At 38.2% G+C, this 23,243-nt stretch overlaps 1 protein-coding gene across 8 annotated transcripts in view; it reads right to left on the bottom strand.

Moving 5' to 3' along the window:
* The window catches only part of SRRM1 (serine and arginine repetitive matrix 1), a 29,273-nt gene that overhangs the window by 1,281 nt on the left and 4,749 nt on the right, over positions 1-23,243 (bottom strand). Inside the window, exons 4-17 of one of the 8 annotated variants that reach the window (XM_086328609.1) lie at positions 22,553-22,723; positions 21,482-21,597; positions 19,359-19,562; positions 18,694-18,882; positions 18,285-18,404; positions 15,966-16,240; positions 11,074-11,154; positions 10,478-10,564; positions 9,060-9,204; positions 8,670-8,711; positions 6,149-6,259; positions 3,701-4,162; positions 2,923-3,118; positions 128-337 (exon numbers count right to left, since the gene is read on the bottom strand). In XM_086328609.1, coding sequence (XP_086184735.1) covers positions 128-337; positions 2,923-3,118; positions 3,701-4,162; positions 6,149-6,259; positions 8,670-8,711; positions 9,060-9,204; positions 10,478-10,564; positions 11,074-11,154; positions 15,966-16,240; positions 18,285-18,404; positions 18,694-18,882; positions 19,359-19,562; positions 21,482-21,597; positions 22,553-22,723 — 2,409 coding nt within the window. Of the gene's footprint in view, positions 1-127; positions 338-2,922; positions 3,119-3,700; positions 4,163-6,148; positions 6,260-8,669; positions 8,712-9,059; positions 9,205-10,477; positions 10,565-11,073; positions 11,155-15,965; positions 16,241-18,284; positions 18,405-18,693; positions 19,563-21,481; positions 21,598-22,552; positions 22,724-23,243 lie in introns of those variants that run through there. The other 7 variants (XM_086328557.1, XM_086328580.1, XM_086328591.1 and 4 more) reach the window with 7 other exon arrangements.

The following is a 23,243-nucleotide window of genomic DNA, read 5'->3' as shown; positions in this document are numbered from 1 at the left end:
CCTAGAGAAACCAATCAGAACAGAGTTAACACTGGGCATCTAATTATTAGAAGAAAATTACAAGCTACTTCTGCACACCAAATAATTTAGCTCTTTGTACAAACTGCAAGACAGGGCCCATAAATACCTTCTTAGGCTCTGGCTCTGCCTCCGGTTCTTCCTGTGCTGATGTGGTTGTGGGAGCAGCTACAGCTGCAGGGGTCACAGCGGCTGCAGCAGCGGCAGCTACAGCCTTCTCCTTCTTGTGTTTTTTGTGCTTCTTGTGCTTCTTATCCTTTTTGTGTTTCTTGTCCTTCTTTTTCTTCTTTTTCTTTCCACCTCCTTCTGGGTCTGAATTCTAGAAATCCAGAAAAACAAAAGCAATAAAGTCAACCTGTCCAATGAAAAATTTTATTTCAAGGGAATAACCAGCTGAATTAATCTCAGGATTTCATAGGGCTTCAGGGGGAAGAAGGTCCAAGACCAGTCACCACCAAGAAAAGTACTCCTAAAGATGGGAGTAAAGACTTCCAAGAGCTGAAATAGATCCTGAAGGTAAATGATTTAAATTTCCCCAACTAACTTTGGGCTTTTCCGGTGGCTTAGCAGTGAAGAATCTGCCTGCAATGCAGGAGACGTGGGTTTGATACCTGGGTCAGGAAGATCCCCTGGAGGAGGGTATGGCAACTCACTCCAGTGTTCTTGCCTGGGAAATCGCATGGACAGAGGAGCCTGGTGGGCTACAGTCCACAGGGTCGCAAAGTGTCAGACACGACGGAAACAACTGAGCATGTGCGCCAGGTCTCCCAGTCACAAACCATGAACCAGGTCTCCAAGACTGGCCTGAGGCTGGGTCTACTTCCAGATGCAAGGAAAAGCTCCATGATGAATACGAAGAAAAGTCTCTGAACTCACCCAAACTGAATTCTGGTTCCTGAACCTACTGGTCAACCTCACACAAGTTGTCTGACTTGTTCTGAGGCCTTTTTATCAACCCCAATTGAGTATTACAATCCCTAATAAAGCTGTTTACGATAATTAAAAATGGGAATATCTGTAAATCACCCATCATACCAGCCTAAGTAATAAAAAACTATTACCCTAATTATAAGTGTGTGTGATTGCCACATCTCTAGTCACTGATCTCTAGAATGCAGGGTTATTTATTCTCCACTGCATATATTCCAAATTTAAGCCAAGAGTAGTTTCTGCTATAAATGCATCTAGTCTGTAATGTAATTTTTAATTTCATATTTCCAAGCAATTACTTAAAATTCCTCATCATTCAACTAGTCTGCACAATAACACAACCCGATTAAGATGGACAACTAACTACTGATGTTTTTTATACAATATAAGAATCTGCCACGATTAATGAATCACAAAGGAAAACAGTTTAAGCTCTGATATTTTACTATCCCAATGATATGTAAGCTTGATGATGTAAAAACAAGAATGTTACTCTTATTTACGTAGCCTGCCAAAGATAAGACTGCTGCTGCTGCTGCTAAGTCGCTTCAGTCGTGTCCGACTCTGTGTGACCCCATGGACTGCAGCCCACCAGGCTACCCCGTCCCTGGGATTCTCCAGGCAAGAACACTGGAGTGGGTTGCCATTTCCTTCTCCAATGCATGAAAGTGGACAGTGAAAGTGCAGTCGCGCAGTTGTGTCCGACTCTTAGCGACCCCATGGGCTGCAGCCTACCAGGCTCCTCCATCCATGGGATTTTCCAGGCAACAGTACTGGAATGGGGTGCCATTGCCTTCTCCAAGATAAGACTATCTGGGTCAATAACGTACTTTCTGTTTCATCTAATATTTTACATGTTCCAATATTCATTTGTTATTACAGAAATAATGTATTTCCAAATTAAGAGCATTAAAATGTAAAGGAGAAAAATTAAAGATCACTAATTATTCTCCTCCAAAACCACTGGTGACATTTTGACATCTTGTGATACTTTTCTTAAAAAATAAAATGTAATCATACTAATAGACATGATGGTGACTGCAGCCATGAAATTAAAAGACGCTTACTCCTTCGAAGAAAAGTTATGACCAACCTAGATAGCATATTCAAAAGCAGAGACATTACTTTGCCGACAAAGGTCCGTCTAGTCAAGGCTATGGTTTTTCCAGTGGTCATGTATGGATGTGACAGTTGGACTGTGAAGAAAGCTGAATGGCAAAGAATTGATGCTTTTGAACTGTGGTGTTGGAGAAGACTCTTCGAGAGCCCCTTGGACTGCAAGGAGATCCAACCAGTCCATTCTGAAGATCAGCCCTGGGATTTCTTTGGAAGGAATGATGCTAAAGCTGAAACTCCAGTACTTTGGCCACCTCATGTGAAGAGTTGACTCATTGGAAAAGACTCTGATGCTGGGAGGGATTGGGGGCAGGAGGAGAAGGGGACGACAGAGGATGAGATGGCTGGATAGCATCACTGACTCGATGCAAGTGAGACTGAGTGAACTCCGGGAGTTGGTAATGGACAGGGAGGCCTGGCGTGCTGCCATTCATGTGGTCGCAAAGAGTTGGACATGACTGAGCGACTGAACTGAACTGAAGATCAAAACTTTCATTGATTGTGTAATCGTAACTATTCCCAAATAATACTAGAGAGAACAGAAACACTAATTTGCTCCTAGATAATATTAGAATCAAGGTGTTTTTTCCCCCCCATTTTTCTAAGTTATTTATATAGCTCAACCTTCACCACCAAAATTATAGAAATTAATACTATAAAAGACACTGGAAATTAGTGGATGTCTATAGAGTATTAAGCATGCACAGTGATGCAAACACCACCACTTATGCGCCTCCTTTTGAAGTCCATCTGAATCACAGAAAATTATGCTCCTCTGAACTACAAAAGACAAAAACCTCTCTCCTTCCAAGTAACCATTTACACTTATAAAGGATGTCCACAACAGGGCAGACATACCCTTGCCGGTGATGGGCTTGGTGTTGGGCTTTTAGCCTTTTTAACCGGTACCGCTGGTGACCAGTTGGTGGAGGGTGACTGAGACTGGACAGGTGACGGAGGTGCTGGGGGCTTTTTCGCTGCTGGCTCAGGAGATCCCGAGACAGATCGGGAAGATGAGACCCTCCTTACCGACTGAGGGCTTGGTGAGGCAGCTCTAGAAACAGAAGGAAAAAATAAAACATTCAGCATTCAAAACAGAGATCCTTCTTTAAGAGAAAACCACCAACTACCATTACACAACCAGATCACCAACTTTAATATTTTACAGCACTAGTTTGCTGGTTGATTGTATCGACACAATTTTTATCATTTAAGTCTCCTGAAGAGTAGTTCCAAGCCCCACTATCCTCTACCCATTCTATTAATGGTTCTTCTTGTAGGAAATTAGTAATGCCATATTTAACACTGCTTTTATCAGTCTTATAGACATGCAAGAAGCATCCTATGCATTGCTTCAGAGCTGGATTTGGAAGCACACTTCTCAATTAACCTGATATCCTTAAGAACCAATAAAATCCTCATTTAGCTCATACCACAAGGAACTATCCTGAAAACAGAAAAGGATATATGAATAGGACCGAGAATTTGCCTTAAAGTTTGTATTCACAGCTGTTCTTTCCTGTTATAAATGTGTGTGTTGTGTGTGTGTTGGGGGTTGGGGGGAGGGAGGAGCTTCCAAACATAAAGAGCTACGCAAGTTAAGTGTTCCTAACCAAAAAGGATAAAACGTTTTTACTTTTTTATCTTTTTGGGTTCCGGAGTCCTGGAGACTCTCCTAATGGGCCTAGAACTTGGAGATGGGGACTGCCTTCTTTGGGGTGACGATGATGCTCCTCTTCGAGCAGGTGGAGGACTTGAGGTCTGAGGAGCGCGAGGCCGTGGTGAGGGCGAATGCCGTTTGTTTGGCTGTGGTGACCGGGCCTCCCGGGCAGATCGGCTCGGGGAAGACCCTTTCCTATGCTTTGATGACAATGAAGGCGAACGTCTCTTGGTGACTGGGGAGCTTCTTTGTTTGGGAGGTGGTGAATGGGAGACCCGACGCTTTGGTGGTGGAGATGGTGATGCCCTTCGTTTAGGAGGGGGAGGGGGCGAAGCCGTTCTTCTCTTTGGAGGTGGAGAAGGAGAGTATCTCCTCTGTATTGGAGGAGAGTATCTTCTTGGGGAAGGTGAGCGACGACGTGGAGGAGGAGACGGAGTCCTAGGAAAAATACATCATGAAAGCTTAAAGGACTAAAAGCAACAGGACTAAAAACAGAATGCAAAAAAAATTATGCACTTACAACACCAAAGAGAATATTTCTAAGGGGAAATGCCATGCCTTTAAGTTTAAAAAAAAAGAGAAATCACTTAGTAAATTACTGTGTATCCTAGATGATAACAAATAAGACATTCTGGGTAGTGGAGATTTAGGGTTCAGATTGAATTCAAATTTGTCAAGTCATTCAGCAAAACCCATGTAGAATCAATTTAATATTTCTTCAGAAAAGAATCTTGCATTGCTCTGAAGAAACTGAAAATCCATTACTACTATGTAGAAACTAGATAACTATATTCATAAGATTCTACTGACTATGCAACTTGAACTCATAAGTCTGCTTTAAAGAGCTGTCCTATGGGGAACACTCTCTACACTGGTGTTTGGACTCTGTATTAACAATTAGTGCTCACTTGCACAAGGTTTAAAAGACATCACCCTGCCCTCACTGAGAGACTTGCATTTTGGGAGTCAAAAGAACAGTATTCAATGGAAATCTACTGCTAGGGAGAATGCATTCCTGCTGAAGTCCCACTTGGCCTTCCTCTTAATGCTTAATCCCTATATAAGCTTCAACCACTTGATTTTCTCCTGAAACATTCAGATCTTGAGCTCCCAAGTTTTACTGTCTAAAAATCATCTTTGGGAAAGGCCATACATTGTGCAACATCATAGAATGCATTTCCATTTAACTCTTATTAGTAACTCTGGGCTTCTGCCTATGGGGTCACATAGAGTCGGACACGACTGAAGCGGCTTAGCAGCAGCAGCAGCAGCAATAACTCTGAACCCAGATTTCCTCACCTGGAAAATGGGAATACCACTATTAAGCAAGACCATCTTGCGGACTAAAGATAAACTACATAAAGCGTTTAATGGTTTAGGTGGCACATAAAAGGCATTCAGGGTGTAGTCACTATACGGTTTGATAATGTGTTTGAGCAATTCTCTTAAAAAAAATTTTCCTTTTACTTTGAAATCATTTTTCATTGACAGAGGAGCTGAACAATAGTAAAGACGTGCCACTTAACATCTCATATAACTGTAGAAAAACTGCCAAGACTAGAATGAACCTTAGTGCTAATTTGCTCTGAACTAAAAAATACTAATGCCACCTTAGTTGTCCCCAGTAATGTTCTTTTTCTGTTCCAGGTTCCAAAAATTAGGATCCTACATTGCATCCAACTGTCCCATGCCCTTAGTCTTTCTGCCAATTTATAACAGTTTCTCAGTCTCTCTCACAATCCATTTTTCTTTGAAGTGTACTAATCAGGTACTATGTAGAATAGCTTTCAATCTGGGTTTGTCTGAGATGGTCAGTGCTCTGTGTTCAAAGACCCAGTATCCAGAGATTTAACCAACCCATATTCAATGGGCTGAAAATATTTGAACATAAAAATGTTCCCCCTAAAATCACTAGAGTGATTCTTTTAATTTACTTAACCTCTTTTAATGATATATGGTTTACAAATCATAAAATTCACCCAATTTCAATTGTTTTAGTATATAGGTGACTCATGAACACAGGTTTGAACTACATGGGTCCACTTATATGTGGATTTTAAAAAATACACACAGCAGTACTACACAACCTGCCGTTGGATGAATCCACAGAAATGGAAGGCCCAACTGTAAAAGTTAAGAGTCAGATTATCAGCTACTCGTTGGTACCTTTGACCTCGCTGAAGGTCAACTGCATTCACAGTCTTCAACCATCATGACTCCCAGTTCCCATCCCACCCTGGCCACCATCACCAATCTACTTTCTCTCTCCCTCTACATTTGTGTGTCCTGGACTTGTCAGGTAAATGGAAATGTATAATATGTGGTATTTTGTAAACAGCTGGACGAGGCCACTCGAATAAATGTTTCAATCACAGAAATCCAAAGTTGCTCCCACTAGCACACACGAGCCTATTTCATAAATACCTTCGTCGTGGTGGTGGTGTGGGAGACCTGCGTCGACGAGGTGGAGGAGCAGGAGAAGGAGAACGTCGCCTTCTGGCGGGAGGTGGGGAGGGACTTCTCCTCCGTCTACCACTAAACCAAAGAAGAATTATAGTTGATTCAGAGTCAGTAACATCTGTAACTAAGTGATCGAGATGATTTAGTTTCAGTCACTGTTAACCCAAAGGGCAGGAGCCATCACTCCATCCCTAGAGCAGTGTTTTTCAAACTACACTGCAGTCAGTCAAAACTCCGTCAGAACAGATTTAAATTAAAAAAAGAAAGAAAAGAGAAAATCTAAGTGTTTTAACTATGGTAAATTTTCTTGTGTGAAACTTTTGTTGCAGTATATAAATATGCAGTCTGGGTCACATAAAACATTCTTAACATGACACAAGGTGAAAAAACTTTGATAACACTACCTCAGGGAGTTGCTTTTTAACTGGACTGTACATTGGAAACAGCTGGGAAACTTATCTGAACTTTGTGTTCACCAGGTCTTGGCTGTGGTCCAGCTGATATAGGTTATTAATAAAAAGGTTCTTCAAGTAACTTTTGATTCCTTGTTAGGAAGAACTGCTGTAAAGCCTAGAAAAATACAATGTTCTAATATAGATATTTAAAATTAAAGGCCCAAAATCTGGGTGTCAGTGCTCCAAGTTCTTGATAAAAAAAAAAAAAAGTTCCTGTGGTTGAATATGAGTTGCAAACAATTAATTAAAAACACTACTCCAAAGACAAAGAAAGAAAGCTGCCTGAGCACTTAAGCCATCATGAGGAGCACTGTGGTTAAAATATAGATAAGAATCATAGACCTTTATTCTGAGCTCTGTTGCACAACCACAAAAGGCACACTTTCTCAAGTTAACTTGTCTTGATTCCCCAATAAAACTAAGAGTTCATTAACAGAACAATGAAAATTCTAACATTCATTAACAAACTTGATTTTTAACTTAAACTTGCTTATGCTTTGTGAAGACTAAGATTTCACTTTAAACAGATTTAAGACATAAACTACAAGCGGCCAATAGGTCAAGACAGATCAGCTTCAGATGACATGCAGATACCAAAATTTTAATTACAAGAAAGACAGTAAAGGAGAAGTCAGTTCATTAGCAGGGTTAATACAGGTAATGAAGATTTCAAATGGGTAAAGACATCTGGGTTTTGACTCAAAGAGAAAAAGTTTACACTCACAAACCTGAGTGATGAGATGATACAAAGCAGAACTCCTAGTGTGTTATCAGTAGATATAATAGCACAAGAGGCTATTACTGTTGATTATATGGCTCCTCTTTTAAAATATTCTCATTAAAAAAAAAACAAAACAAACCTGAACTCAGATTAGAATCTATGATATACTAATGACCTGAGATATTCACCCTGTGCCTCAGTTTCAATTGTAAAATGAAAGGCTTGGCATAACTAAAAGGTCTCTTTCCCTATGTTTCCATGTGAGAAAATTGAAAAGAGAATAAAACCATAACCTGTTAAAAATAAAATAACTAGCATACTTAAGGAACTACAAGAAAAACTTGATAATCACTTATAACTGGAATCTTGACACTGAATAGATCTACAGCTTCTTTAAGCTGATATGACACACATTTCAGGGATTTAAAAGAGAAAAAGGTAAATATCTTCTAGTTACTCTGAACACTTAATGCCAACCCAAGCCTTCAACTGTGTGTAGACACTGTTGAGTATAGAAGTCCCCCACCACCCCACATTATGTAAGAACCAGTTTCATTAAGCCTTGAAACACAAAGCAGCCCTCAGGAATTAGGAATAGACAAGTCTCAGAATGAAGACAGCTTATTATCTATGCAGTGGCCTCTTCAGAACCACATCATTTCCTTAGTCACATGGCAATGAGGACAAGTTATACATGCAACAACTACTGTTTTACACTAAGTATGATTAATATTTGGGCTTCCCAGGTGACACAGTGGTGAAGAATCTGCCTGCCAATGCAGAAGATGCAAGAGACATGGGTTTGATCCGTGGGTTGGGCAGAGTCCCTGCAGAAGGAAATGGCAATTCACTCCAGTATTCTTGCCTGGAGAATTCCACGGACAGAGAACGGGCTACAGTCCATGGGGTCCCAAAGAGTCGGACACGACTGAGCACGATTAATATATCTTTAACTATTAAGGAAGGAATATTCAACAGCCAAAGACAAAAGTTTAGAAGCATGAAAAATATTGCTTTAAGCCTTAGTCATTTTTTAACCTTTTAAATGTCTCTCCTAAGTTTCTCTTGCCTTCCCTATCATCATCACAAAGTCCCCCCCACCCCTGCCCAAATCCAAAGAGCTATTACTACTGTCCTACCTCATTAATTTGATGTGTAAGAAAATATAATTAAATCGAACCAAAACAACTGAGGAACTTCTCCACCATCATAACCTGTAAACCTGAGAACAGGATGTTACCTAAACAGTAAATTAAGTCACTAGAACTTTGACATGTAATCCTAATTTACAAAATAGCATCTAACCAACCTTTTAGTCATTGGCGATTGCCATCGCTTTCCCATCTGCATCCTGAGAGCAGTGGAAAAAAACAAGTGTCAAGAATTCCATTCACCAAATTAATAGAGAGAGATATATATATATATTTTAGATGTTCAAAGATAGTCAGGAAGTAAATGCCATGATTTAACTGGTCTATTCAGGTCATGCACATGCATGACATGCTGGTACAAACTTACTAAATTCTCATTAAACAGTAATAATCACTGAACAAAACAAAATGCAAATACCCCCAAATCTGACCATTTCCTACTATAAGCGCTAATGAAATGGAGTTAACCAAATTCTAAACAAGCCCACAGCCCATCCCTTAAGTTATGAAGCTTTATCACAATTACAGATCAAGAGTGAAAACATTACCGAGGGGAAGCCTCTTTCTGGCGCTTTCGAGGTGATGGAGAGGCACTCCGGGAAGGGGAATGTCTCCGTCGCCTGCCTACCTCACCATTCTTCACATGGGACCTTTTGGGTCGTTCATCTTCTGAGGAAGAGGAGGAGCCAGAATCTAAAATTACACAATAAAGAAAAATTTACATCAGATGTATGCTTAACAGCCTGTACCCGTTTTTGGAAGCTAAGCAGAGGGAGTATCCAAATTAGCAAATCAAGTTCACTAGTGTAAGTGAGCACACATACAAGCCATGAGTTCTGGAAAAAAAAAGACAATTACCAATATGGGCTCAATGACTTCAAAGTCAAGCATACATAAATATATATTATTATATAATTATTTCATACAAATCATTTCCATAGCACAAGCCAAGAAAACAGCACTCCTTAAGAATCTAGTGATTTTCCAAAAAGCTCAGTCAAACTTTGCTCAAACTCGAGCAATTACTTAATTCTAGTTACTCTAAGCACTTTTAAGGCTACTGAAAGCCTGACTGGGGTTTGAATAATTTACTTCATATCCCTATTATTTATCAAACAAAATATATCTGACATTTCCTATAAACATCAAAAAAATATCCAAAACATAAATCCATTTTCAAACATTTCCATAATTAACTATATCTTAAAGGAGCTGCAAAAGCTATATAGCTTTAACTGACTTAATGTCATTGTGGAATGCTTTGGTTTCCATTTTATAAATGAAAAGGAAAGGCAGTGTCTAGACTCCATCACAAATACCAACCGAGTTAATAAAACCAATATATCTGACTTTAAAATCAGATTTCTGTGTATGTACATTTTAATTCAGAAATTTCATTTTATAGATACACTCATATAAACACATACACAGGAAAAAAACTAGAAATAACCTAACTGTCCAAACAGGCAAGTGGCTCCATAATATATTATCAATATTTTAAAAATGTTGCAGCCAGTAAATAAATGAGGTAGATCCTTAAGAACTAACAGGGGAAGATGTCTAGATATAGTAAGTTAAAAAGGCAAGCAATATAATCTACAGTTTGAGCCTGTTAGGTGTTTTTGGTTTGTTTTTAAACTACAGATACTTAATACATGCACAGAAAATTTCTAAATAAAACCTTTGGGGAGTAAGACTGAGGGTTGAGGAAAGAAACATACTTTTCCAATTTTTATTCCTGTTTTAAATTTTGTACTCTGAAGATCTATTACGTTTACAGCAATCTAGAAGAAAATTAAGTTTTTAAGGAAGTACTTAATACCAAAGCTCCAAAACCAACAATCCCTCGTATTTCTATGAAGGCACAAAAATATTTCTCCTAAATACACTCACTACACTTACGGATATTTTTAAATATTTTTATTAGGATATGCAGAGAGAAAAAGCATGTAGTCAGTGTCCATACCAGATGAAGACTGCTGGTTCTGTCGTCTATACTGGCGTCTCTGCTGCACAGAATCTGCTGCAGCCATTTTGCCACCTTTATCTTCTTCTGAAAGAAGGACACATTTAGAAAGTGCTTCTTTAGTTATGCATACAGAAAATATACATATTTGAGTTGGGAAATGTTCTCCTAAACTTTTACCTGTGATAGCTGGGTCAAGCACTATCTACTCTTTTTTTCCCCCCCCAAATAAAGGAGGAGCTTAAAATGTCAATTTAAATGCTAATTTAGATTATCTTCACCAAATATAATGAAAAAATAAACTTATCCAGGCATTTGTGACAGTTCAGGCTGTGTGCCAAGCACTTATAAACATTATTTCAGTTAACCACCAAAGACTAAAGGATGGTACTATTACGCATTTCAGAGATGGAGGGGAGGGGAGAAGAGGCTCAGATAAATTAAGTAATTAAAGCAAAACGTAGTGGAACTAGGGATTCAAACAGGCCAGTCTGACTTCCAAGTCCTAGCTCTTAATCATTAAGCCATAAACTATAATTAATCTTTAACCAGAATCAAATTCAGCTTAAAAAACAAAACAAACACAAAACACGTACCCGATTCAGACAACTCTACTTTCCGAGGCTTCGGTGCTGGTGAAGGGGATTCTCTTTTCTCAGTACCTTTATGTTTTGTCACTAAAAACAAGCGGGGAGGGGAAAAAAAAGCCCCACTTACATACATTAAAAAAACGAAACAAAAGGCTACACATCTTAATGATACAAAAAAAGTGTGACTCTTCTCATAAATAATTTACTGACAATTAAAAAGTTCTTTTAAAGATCCTGTTGTCATTACCTGAAGCAAAAGAAGTAATTCATAAATGTTTGGTGAAAAGCCTCAGAAAGTTCTACAATGACTTTAAAACTTTCAAACTTTCTCCCAAGAGAACCAGTTCAGAGAATAGCATTTCAGTTCAGTTCAGTATGCAGAAGGAAATGGCAACCCACTCCGGTATTCTTGCCTGGAGAATCCCAGGGAGGGAGGAGCCTGGTGGGCTACAGTCCATGGGGTCGCAAAGAGTTGGACACAACTGAGCGACTTCACTTCACTTCAGTTTGGTAAACCTCTTTGTGCTACATTAAGCACACACTCTTGACCATGTAAGCACTTTTAAGCACTACTACAGGTTGGTCCAGAAAAGTAATAAAGATGATAAACAATTAATACATAAGCTCTGATGAAACTTTCACAGAGAAAAACATTTGATCTGGAAATCTGAGGAACAAATTGGTCATCTAAAGAGATGAAAAAAACTTTAAAAAAAGTTGGTCTTCCCTGGTGGCTCAGTGATAAGGAATCTGCCTGCCAATGCAGGAGACACGAGTTCAATCCCTGGTCTGGAAAGATCCCACATGCCACGGAGCAACTAAGCCTGTGCACCACAACTACTGAGCCCTCACACCTCAGGGTCTGAAGCCCACACGCCCTAGAGCCCAGTGCTCAGCTACACGAGAAGCCACTGCAACGTGAAACCCGTGCACAACTAGAGCACAGCCCCAGCGTGCCACAACTAGAGCAAAAGCCCAAGAAGCAATGAAGACCCAGCACAGCCAATATATAAAATCATACATATATATATATGTAGACTTGCACCATGGTAAAAATACTAAATGCTAAGACTAAAGGTTTCTTTCTAAAGCTTAATTTAAAAAAGTAACCTCAACCAAAGTCACCCAAATAATTCAAGTGAACTAGGATCTGAATCCAAGACACTATTTCTATGGCATAGGCATAAGCTTTAATTTCTAACAATTACTATTTCTGTTTATACTATCCATCCCATTGCTTCAACTAAAATCAAATGTTTATACATAATCATTAATCTTACCTAAGATTAACCTGAAATATCAGAGAACAGTCCTCTAAGAACTAAACCTGAAGACAATATGATCCCCTCAGGATCCTCACATTTGTTTTTGTTTCACTGAAGCAATTAACATGAAATGTTTAACCTAACATTTATATAATTTTGTTTAACAGACATTCATATTCAAATTTCTCTAAAGATTTATTTTAAGAGGCAGTAACGGCAATCTAATCATCTTTGCTGAGGCAATCCAATCAAAGAATTTAACTATACTTTTTATTAATTCTACCTAATAATAAGCCTTTTGGACAAATCATTGGAATGGCTAATGAATCCAGTGATTAGATAATCCAGTGACTATTTAATTAGTGATCAGTAGCAAGACTGCACTTAACAAGTATTAGCCTCCAATTAAAATAAATAAATTTATATTAAAACATGCATTTTAACAAATTCAAAGGCACAAATAGAAAGGCCTTTAAAATTTTAAACGTGCAAAGCTCTTTTCTGGATAGGTCCCTCTTCATTTTTAAGTGTCAGTGAATCTTCAACTCTTAAAATGATATTTTAGGGGATCTAGTTTATAAACCTGCATATCAAAGTACCACTTTAGAGAACTGGGTTCTGAAATGTGTACTTGGACGCCAAAATGCATTTTCCTCTAAGAAACATCAAAAATGTGGTTATGTTTGCTATATATTTGGCAAATAAATGCCTGTTTAGTAAATAATGCAATTGAGCTATAACATTATATTTTTCCCCTACGGAAGCTTGTATTTGGAGTTTTATCCTGATTTAATCTCTACAATGGGTTGGCTAAAATAGTCTTGAGTCATTATTGATATAATCAGTGCTAAACATACTCCCTATTCTGGCTTAATAAGACTAACTGAATCATAGCATTATTAATACTGTTTCATCAGTGCTTGCTTGTCTAGGTAAGATTTTTCAACAGTTCATTTTTATCTTAAAAAAAAAAAAAAAAGCTTATTTTTATGTTGATGTTGTTTCGTTTTTAGTGTTCAATGGGGAAAATCATTCTAGCATGAAGTTTGAAATCTCCGAAGTCACCGAAAAATCAGTATTTTAAATTTATTTCAGTAGTCCTATTAATCATTAATCTTGCAGACTTGCTTGAAAGATCAATCTGGTAAAGATAAGCTACTCTGTGACCAGAATTATTAGTAAAAGAATCATTAAGTATTTACAGAGCATAATTTATATTGCTGCACTGATCTCAACTTAAAATTATCATCACCACTATAGGTACAGATCCTCTGGAAACATATTTCATTAAATATTTCACTGATTTCAAAGCACTGTTTTATGTACTAAGATAATGCCAATTTAACTATGACATGCCATTGATTACAAAATGCTTCCTTTCAGATGAGAATGTGTATTATATTCCAAATAGTTTACCTTTAATTCTCCAAAAGTTTTCCTTCTTTCCTCCCACTCCATCCACCCACTATTAACAGTAGAACCTTAAGGCCGTGATTGATAACTACCACATGAAATACAAAAGTAAAATATATCACTTTTCAATGGTATCACTACTCTTATTAGCAGTGGAGACAAGAAAGGAACTTCTGAAATCACACTACCAGGTACAGAAGCTGAAAAACTTGATCCTGCCTTCCATCTCTCTCCCCTAACAATCAAAACAGGCATTTGGGGTTAGGAAAGCTGGGAGACATTTTTCAACTGAGAACCCAAATTCTAGTTCTGGCTGGTTGACCCTGACTAAATCACTTAACCTGAGAACCTGTTTCCTGATGACAATCTCTGAAGTCTTTCCTAGCTCTGAAATTTCATCACAAAGGGTTGGGATCTCTTTACTATAAAAAGCTATTTATCTCCAAGTAGTTAGAACCAGTATTCAGCTTCAGTGGACAAAAGGCAGCTCTCACTACACTGCCCACAGTCTGCTTCTTTGGTTGGGTTTTGCCTGGACATGGAAGACCTGTCCCATCAGCTCCAGGAATATAACTGGTCCCTTGTCTTCCACCTTCACTTCCCTTCACTGTGACTTGTTTTCAAAAAGCAGCATTCCACTCTTTCTGACAACATATCAAAACAAGAGGTGGTACCTGTGCAGACCCTAAGAAAGGTAACAATGCTTAATCAACTTATTTAATAAGGATTCAGTCCTTCCGCTCAGGTACTTTAATTACCCTTTGGTGATGTAAATAGAAAAATCATAATCTGATATATGTCTGCAAGGTAACAGGTACCTTTATAACACATTTTTTTTTTTTTTTAACTAGACAACTTTATAGCTCCAGAGAAAGGAAAGAAGTATTCAGAAGTGCAAAAACTTCACCAGAAAAGAAAAATAGGTCAGGGCAATAGGCATCAGTGACTGGGAACTCTTCAACAGAAAGTAATATGGGACATGATTATTATGAAAGTAAGTTATCCTAAGACACCCATACTTAAAGGTATCTCTGTTTTTATTCAGCTGTCAGTCTGATGAGTCAATGCAACAAAAATGACTGCATAATATTCATGTTATCAGCACATTAACCTGTTGAAGTTCAGAAATAATCTAATCACTCTTTACATATTACCAGCATCTGACAGTACCCTCACCCCTCACTCTGACAGCATGTCTACACTTCACACTAACAGACTTCAAAAAAGCAAAATGTCTTTCTAGAAATCACCATATTGCAGAGTTATGGGGCCAGGAGGTGATGGAGGGGTGGACACAAACGAAGCAGCAGGGTGCTGATTAGAAATGCTGCTCTCGTCAACCTCAAAAAAACACAACAGTCAAGATTTTGCCTGCGATATCCCCATTTTTTTCATTTATAACCTGAAAACTTAAATGTGATCAGAGCAATCCCAATATATATTAATCTACAGATTGCTCCTTAAAACCCAGTTACTGTAACAGTTCTTTTATGATCTCACCCTTCCCCCTCTACTCACCTATCAGGTTGTTTATTATTCCAGCCCTAAGTACCAGAGGCTCAACTCAAAATGGATACCATAGTTTTTCTCCACTGTGTATTTAACACTTAAGAAACAAACGCCAGCAGACCACAACCTTCACTCAAGACTAACATAGCATTCTACTTGCCTGGCAGGATCACAGATCATAAGTGCCTCAGAAATCAATCTGCAGAATAAAGCAAGGACGACACTCAGAAGAACCTTGCCTAGAGCCTAAATTAAAAAAAACCAACCAGCTTTTAGGAGGACACCATGTTCCTCCCTAGAGAGTACAATATGCCACAGAAAGAATTAAAACAGAATATTAAGTCCTCCAGTAAGATATCAAACAAAATATCTGCAGGGTATAAAAAAAGTTAACTGGTCTCATAGTAATAAAACGATCCCTTTACCATGACAACACAAACTTCTGGTAAGTTACCCCAACTCTAACAGCCTACGGCTGGTAATAGTACATTTTTCCACCTACTCAACGCCAGAGGGCAATGCTAAAAACAAAACCATTTTACACGTAAACTCCATTTCAGCAAACCCCCAGGAGCTTAAAGCAGGAAAAAAAAGGTGAGAGTCTAAGCAAATTTACAAAAAGCACGACACAAATACTACCCAGCTATTTCATACTCTGAAAGGAGCAGGGACAACATGAAGAAGAACATACTGTTTTTATGTGATTTTTACCTTTACCTGAAGTTCTCCCTGGAGAGACAGAAACACGACTTTTCCTTGTACGGTTTGACTGCTGGGGTGTTGGGGAATGACGAGTTTTTGGCGGCGGAGTAGCTGGAGGTGATGGCCTATGCCTTCGCCTCGGAGGACTTGCTGAAGGAGATAACCTACGAGTTTTTCGAGGAGGGCTGGATGTCCTCTTCGGAGGCTTCTTTGGCGGTGACCGGGAACGAGATGAAGATGATGATGAACTACTCCCAGACAAGGATGCCGATGAACGCCTTCTTCTGTGGAACAAAGTACTCATGTTCATTAACTGCATGTTTAGAGAGAATGACCTTACAGGTATGTATATGTACAGTTTACACAAAAATACAGCTATTTTTATCCAACTTTTGAGTTTATGTAGCTAAGCACATAAATGAGTTTGCTTTTTTAAAAAAGTGTGAAACAAAACCATAACCCAGGATAGGAAACAGCTAGTTCTGAGACTAACTAAATAACTTATTCTGATAAATGCTTCTGTTTGAGAGTTGTCTTTCCCATAGTTATAAAATGTCAAGTGCTATACAACTAACCGGTCTCTTCTCGCCTTAGGAATAATGAGTGCTTTGGAGTCTGCATACAAAATTGGGGTGGCAAAGTATTTTTTCATTTAATAACACAATGTCAAGCAACCTTTTATGTTGCATTAAAAAAAAGCACAATATTAGGAATTCATTTAGCTACATAAACTTAGAAGCAGGGGACTCTCGAATTCTGCGGCAAAATCTGTGGTAAGTTCTGTTGCAATTATGTGTACCTGCAGAATTCACCTTTGGCGGAAGAATTCCTGAGAACCTGAAAAAAAGAAACCCTACCTTAAGTGTGAGACAAAAACTGGCTGAAAGGGAATCTTACACAATCTGCAAATTATCTTGACTGCTAAATGGCTTAGTAAGCAATTAAAACACACTGTTTGCAAAACTCCAGTATGAGAAGTAGCTGTTTCCACTAACCTTATACTACAAAGCACCAGCATTACTTTTCTCCTAAGGAGGAACAATAAATTTTAGAAAAGTGGGATGCCTAAAATTGACCATTTACATCTTTAGTCTCTTCACTAGTAACATCAATTCCATAATTTCTATTAGTACTTATAAAAAATGGTCCAAAATATCTGGACAACTCCTCCCTGGAAAAAAATACTGTCTTTTTTGTTTGTTTCTGTCTTATTTTGGCCACATTGCAAGGGTTGTGGAATCTCAGTTCCTCAATCAGAGATTGAATCCGGGCCACATTAGTTAAAGTGCCTAATCCTAACCACTAGACCACCAGAGAACTCCTCCAAAATATCTTCTTTAAAAATATGGGATTCTGGAAAACTTCAGACTGCAGAAACAAAACAAAATTACAGAGCTTATTATCTCCAAGTTGATTTGGTTCCTTGAAAAAACTTCAGAGACTCAAAACACAAAAAACTCTGTCCTAAATATAATCTGAAGCACAATAACCAGTTCCTTCTAAAAACAGGTGAAATGCATCGTCAAGAAGGCACAAAACTCTGCTACCAGTACACTACACCTCTACTCAAGGCAGGTGTGGCAATAATCTTTTTGTTCAAAGTGTTTGATCCTAACATTTTACCTTATGCTAATTTAAAAATTAAGAACACCAGTATTGACAAAGTGACTTTTATGCCAAGTCTCTTCAAAAATAGGACCAAACTGCCATTAATGGTTATTATCTATGGAATGAGGCTGTAATTTTCAAATCATTTCATTTCTACTTGAACTGTTTATTGTTAAGTACTCTTATTTCTTTAATATGGAAGAAACATTATGTATAATGGATTATTTTAACACTCCAGCATTTTTGCCTGGGAAATCCCATGGTGGGCTACCATCTACTGGGTTGTGAGAGTTGGACACGACTTAGTGACTGAACAGTAACAAAAGCTGTTTATCGACTCTATAGTCATCTATATTCAGAAGCTAGTGGTAATCAAAAGCCAAAAGGAGAAGGTGGACAATTCCCTTACTTGGTTTAAGATTTCCTGGTAGGGTCCAAAAGGGTAAAGATGAACACAAATACCCAAAAAGATGGTGAATGTCTTGTTTTTTTAATCTTCTAACACTGGATTAAGTGTTATCACTCAAAAATAACAGCATTACACCTCAAATGAGGTATCCCTTCATGAGACATTACCTATTATTGCTCATGAGTTCTTTTTTTTTCTTTCCTGAAGGAACACTAACTCAAAGATTAGCCTGGAACAGACAAAATGCACTTCTGTACACCTGACAGCTCCACATTTAGAAAAGCCACCCCCCCAAACCCCCAAACCCTCACCGTCTCACTGGAGATCTACTCCTCCTGTGCCTTGGTGGAGGAGGCATTCGTCTCGGCGGGGTTCTTCTTCGAGGAGATGGCCGTCTTCTTGGGCTTGGCCGCCTTCTAGGTGAGTATGATCTGCCACAACAGAATTAGAATCTGAATAAACCATACGCAAGGAATGAATTCCTTAGCATAGTTTTCTCAACAGCTACATTTAAAAAATGGATTTCAAGGGACACAATTTCTTATTTGTGTGGAGATTTTTAATAGAATGTAGAGAGTGTTCTCAAATTATCTCTGGAAATCCAAAACATAAACCTGTGCTAAATTAAATTTTCTACTGCTTTGAAATAATTTACCTACCTCTACCTAGGAGAACACATAAAAATCCAACATCTATTCAGATCTTAAAGGCACTACTCACCTTGATCGAGATCTATGGCGCCTTCTTGGTCTAGTATGAGAAGGAGAGCGAGAACGTGTCCGGGATCTTGACTTGGAACGTGACCGAGATCTTGGTCGGGCCTTTTCCTTTTCCTTTTTGGAGTTTTTCTCTGGAGAAGGTTCTTTAGGCTCTAGTACTGGTTCAGTCTTGGGAACTTTCAGGATGTCACTGTGGGGTGGGGGTGGGAGGTTGAAAAAAAGCTTATTTTGTGCCTTTTCTACTCAGACTCCTAAGTCTTAATACAATGATATGAAAAAGTTATTTCTCTCTTTAAAAAGTTTTCAAAATCTATGAAGACATCTAGAAAGATGTATATACATCACTGAAATCCAGTGAACAACTAACAATTTTAATCACATGTATTTTTTAAGAGTGCAAAGGTGTCCATGATACGGGGGATGGGGGAGCAAGCTACAGTATATACAATATCTGAAACAGCACCACCAGCAGGTAGCAGGGGTCACCTCTGGGTCATCTTACTTATACTCTACTATAAAGTTTTAATTTCTTTTCAACAATCTAACTTTACATTTTAAAAACCTGTAAGGAAAACAAGTTTACATTTCTAACTCACAAGTATATTTATTGTCACTTAATAACAGACTAAAACTGTGATATTTAAAAATGAATTTTTATGTACTTGCCTCGTAGAAGTGGCCTCTTGTACTGAAGGTTCTTTTACTTTCACTGATGGCTCGGGGAGCTCTGGAGTTTTTTCCTTCTTCTCTGGAGCAGGGGAAGGACTCCGGCTTTTGGTTCTGTGACGGGGAGATCGAGAATGACTGCGCTTTCTCTCTCTCCTGACAGGGGAAGATCGTCTTCTAGGGGAAGGAGATCTGGATTTGCGTCTAGGATGAAAGCAATTTTTTTTTCAGGTTTTTTAAATAACGTGGACCAGGGAAAAGGGTCAAAATAAGTGAGGTTAACCTTTTACACCATTGTCTACACCTGTGCAATTCCTATAGATACAAGATATTGTCTCACATTTATTTAACAGGAAAAGGGCTGAGATAACACCAGAAAAACAAGCAAATGAAGGATAATAACATTCTCTAGTGTAACAGTTATTAAGTGTTAATCAGTCATGTCTGACTCTTTGTGACCCCATGAACTGTAGCTCACCAGGCCCCTCTGTCCATGGAATTCTCCAGGTAAGAATACTGGAGTGGGCTGCCATTTCCTTCTCCAGGGGATCTTCTTGACCCAGGGATTAAACCTGGGTCCCCTGCATTGCAGGTGGATTATTTACTGTCTGAGCCACCAGGGCAGTCCCATAACAGTTATAAGAGAGGAACATACTGACCTAGGACTCTAGATTTAGGTTCTTAATCATTCTGAGAGTTGAGAAGACCAAAGGACAACTTTTTACAGGAAGAGGACGTGTAAAAGGAATGAAATATGTAGAAATAAGAAAGCTGTCCGTTCAAAGTGAAAGTCACTCAGTTGTGTCCAACTCTTTGCGACCCCATGGACTATGCAGTTCATCGAATTCTCTAGGCCGGAATGCTGGAGTCGGTAGCCTATCCCTTCTCCAGGGGATCTTCCCAACCCAAGAATCGAACCAGGGTCTCCTGCATTGCAGGTGGGTTCTTTACCAACTGAGCTATCAGGGACACTGCATATAAATCAGATCTAAAAAAGCAGTTTAGATCCAGACAGATCCCATCAAAATTCATCAGGTACTCTTGGTATTGCACAAAAAATGACTAGGGCAATTAAAGCAATATGCTCTTCAGAAGAGGATGAATGTATCAAACTTGCCTAAGAGAGCTTTTTGGGAAGAGAAGCCCCTTTTCCATTTCAACAGCAGTTTCCCTAACCTGAAATAAAAGAGTAAATCTGGTTCACTTCAAATAGTTACCACTATGATTTGTGCATAACTCTAGAACTACCGCTTCCCTGCTAACAGCTTTTCATACCAAGTATATCAATAAAAGGGACAAAGAAATTACCTGCTCTCTTTACTAATTCCAGCCAGCTAATTTATGAAGATACTAGAATCCTAAAAACGCAAAGCCTAATGGAATTCTCACCAGCAAAAATACAAAAGTTGAATCATGGATTAAAAAATGGGAACCTAACCATAGTCTCAATGGAAGGAAAAAGCAAGCAAGTATCTGTTTTGCATTCAGTACAACTATCTAAGAAAAGTGCAATATGAAAGGCTAGTAGGTATAGACTTCTAATTGAAAAAAAAAAAAAAAAAAAAACTAAAAAAAGAATTGGAGTACATTAAAGTAACTCAAAATAATTTAAAGCAATATGAAAGACAAGCCAAGATTTTGATTTAGGAATTAAGGGACTGACTAATTTACCTAGATTTTAGAGATAATTATTATAGTCAAATGATGATCTGTCTTAAAACAAGAAATATCTTAGTCCGGAGGCAAGCCATAGCTCACCACAAAAACTGTATGATGGAAAAATTTCCTGAATTGTACTGTTAGCTTCCTTTTTAAACTGTGTAACTTTCTGGACACAATATTTTAATACCTAAGATACTCATAAAACATTAGGTATGCACCATATGTAAAATAGATAGACCATGGGAATTTGCTGTATGATTCAGGGAACTCAAACCAGGGTTCTGTAACAACCTAGAGGGGTGGGAAGGAGGTTCAAGGTGGGGAGGACATATGTGTACCTATGGCTCATTCATGTTGATGTATGGCAGAAACCAACACAATATTGTAAAGCAATTATCCTTCAATTAAAAATAAATTAACATAAACCCCCCAAAATATCAGGTATGCAGATTGTGCGGTACCTTCTTGGGCTTCGAGACCGCTCCCTTTTTTCTCTGCTGCTTTCTTTTTCTTCTTTATCCCTCTTATCCTTGTCTTCATCTTGCTTTTTCATAGATGCCAACTTTTCTTGTTCAATCTGTAAAGATAAGGTTTTCAAAGTAAACAGTTGACCATTTGAGATTAACGAGCAAACTGTAGACTGTATATCTGATAAAAACCAATGTTATATATAACTGTCTTTCACCACCCCAATTTTAGGTAACTGTCATTTCATCAGTCTCTGCTTTTCAATCAGACTGGTCTTTTTTCATCCATACTACAGACTGAATAACTCTGATGGCTCAGTGGGTAAAGAATCTGCCTGTAATGCAGGAGATGTAGGTTTGATCCCTGGGTCAAGAAGATCCCCTGGAGGAGGAAATGGCAACCCACTCCAGTATTCTTATCTGCAAAATTCATGGACAAGAGGAGCCCAGAGAGTTACAGTCCATGGGGTCACAAAGAGTTGGACATGACTGAGCACATGGCACTACAGACAAACTTTATGATTGGTACTGAATACTTGCTGAACTAAAGAGAATGGCTGTTGGCTGTTTTCAAGCTTACTAAGAAAAAAGAAATCATTTTCACATTTGTATTATCCATTCGTGATTTAAAATGTATTGCCCATATGAAGAGCTTGTGCTTACCTTTTACACTGTTACTAAAGTTCAATTTTCTTTTAAGCTATATGTAGCTTAATGTACTATATACACACACACACATATATTTTTAATGTATATATAATGTATATGGTATATTTTATAAAATATATATATACACACAAACATATATTTTTAATGTTTATATATATATATATAAAACCTACCAAATTATTGGACTCTGGGACAATGACATTTTAAACTCACTGTTGAGGGTGGGGGAGGAATATGACAGTGAGGGAAGCAGAGAACTGAAGTTGAACATTCAAACATATTACGGTAGAGAAAAACATACTGACCCTTGCCAGGACATGTAAAATTTAAAATGTCTCAGCAGTCTGGATACTACTCTCTCAAGTCAAACATTACAAAATAGTAAAGGCCATTTACCTGTCTCTGTTTTATTTCTTCCTTCTTCAGTTCTAGGAAAGCAGAAGGGATCCCAGCGATGTTTTCTTGTGCACTTAAGAGTAGGGGCCACAGTTCTCCCATAAATTCTCTAGCATTTTTTCCATTCAAAAACCCGGTCAGGTTGATTTGCATCATTTTCGAATCTGGATTCTGCAAAAAGACATGACAGGAAGAAAGACAGGTTACTTCAAAACAAACCAATCAACCAATCTAAAACTCATTTAAATTAGTATTTTTAAGTCTATCATAGGGGCTTAGATACATATATTCTTTACTATTTTAAAAATAGCTTTCCCTAGTAGTTTCTCAGCAATGTAATCTCTAGGACAGATTACCAAATTCTCTCTCTCACTCTACCAAAAGCCATCAGAGCAGCCTGTTAATCCTTTGTGGATTTCATAAGTATTTTTAGACTATGGCTGTTAGTGGGCCTTACATTTATCAACTTTAAAAACCAACATGGAACATCCACAAATTCTTGCATTTACTAACAAGGAAAGTGCCTGCTTGTCTGGAAATTCTCCCTCATCGAGAAATAGAAAGTATATAAACTGTTCACTTCTAACACTGTAGATAGCTTTCTATAAAATATCTATTGTCCAGTTATGCATGCACTCTGTAACTTTTGAAGACTAAGCTGAATGTTTCACTTCTACATAAGGAAAATCTA

Source organism: Bos grunniens, chromosome 2, assembly GCF_055505025.1.
Source record: "Bos grunniens cultivar Pamir isolate PY7600 chromosome 2, Bosgru_T2T1.0, whole genome shotgun sequence".
Lineage (NCBI taxonomy): Eukaryota > Metazoa > Chordata > Mammalia > Artiodactyla > Bovidae > Bos > Bos grunniens.
The sequence above is the reverse complement of the archived record's forward strand: the minus strand, read 5'-3'. Positions and strand labels throughout refer to the sequence as shown.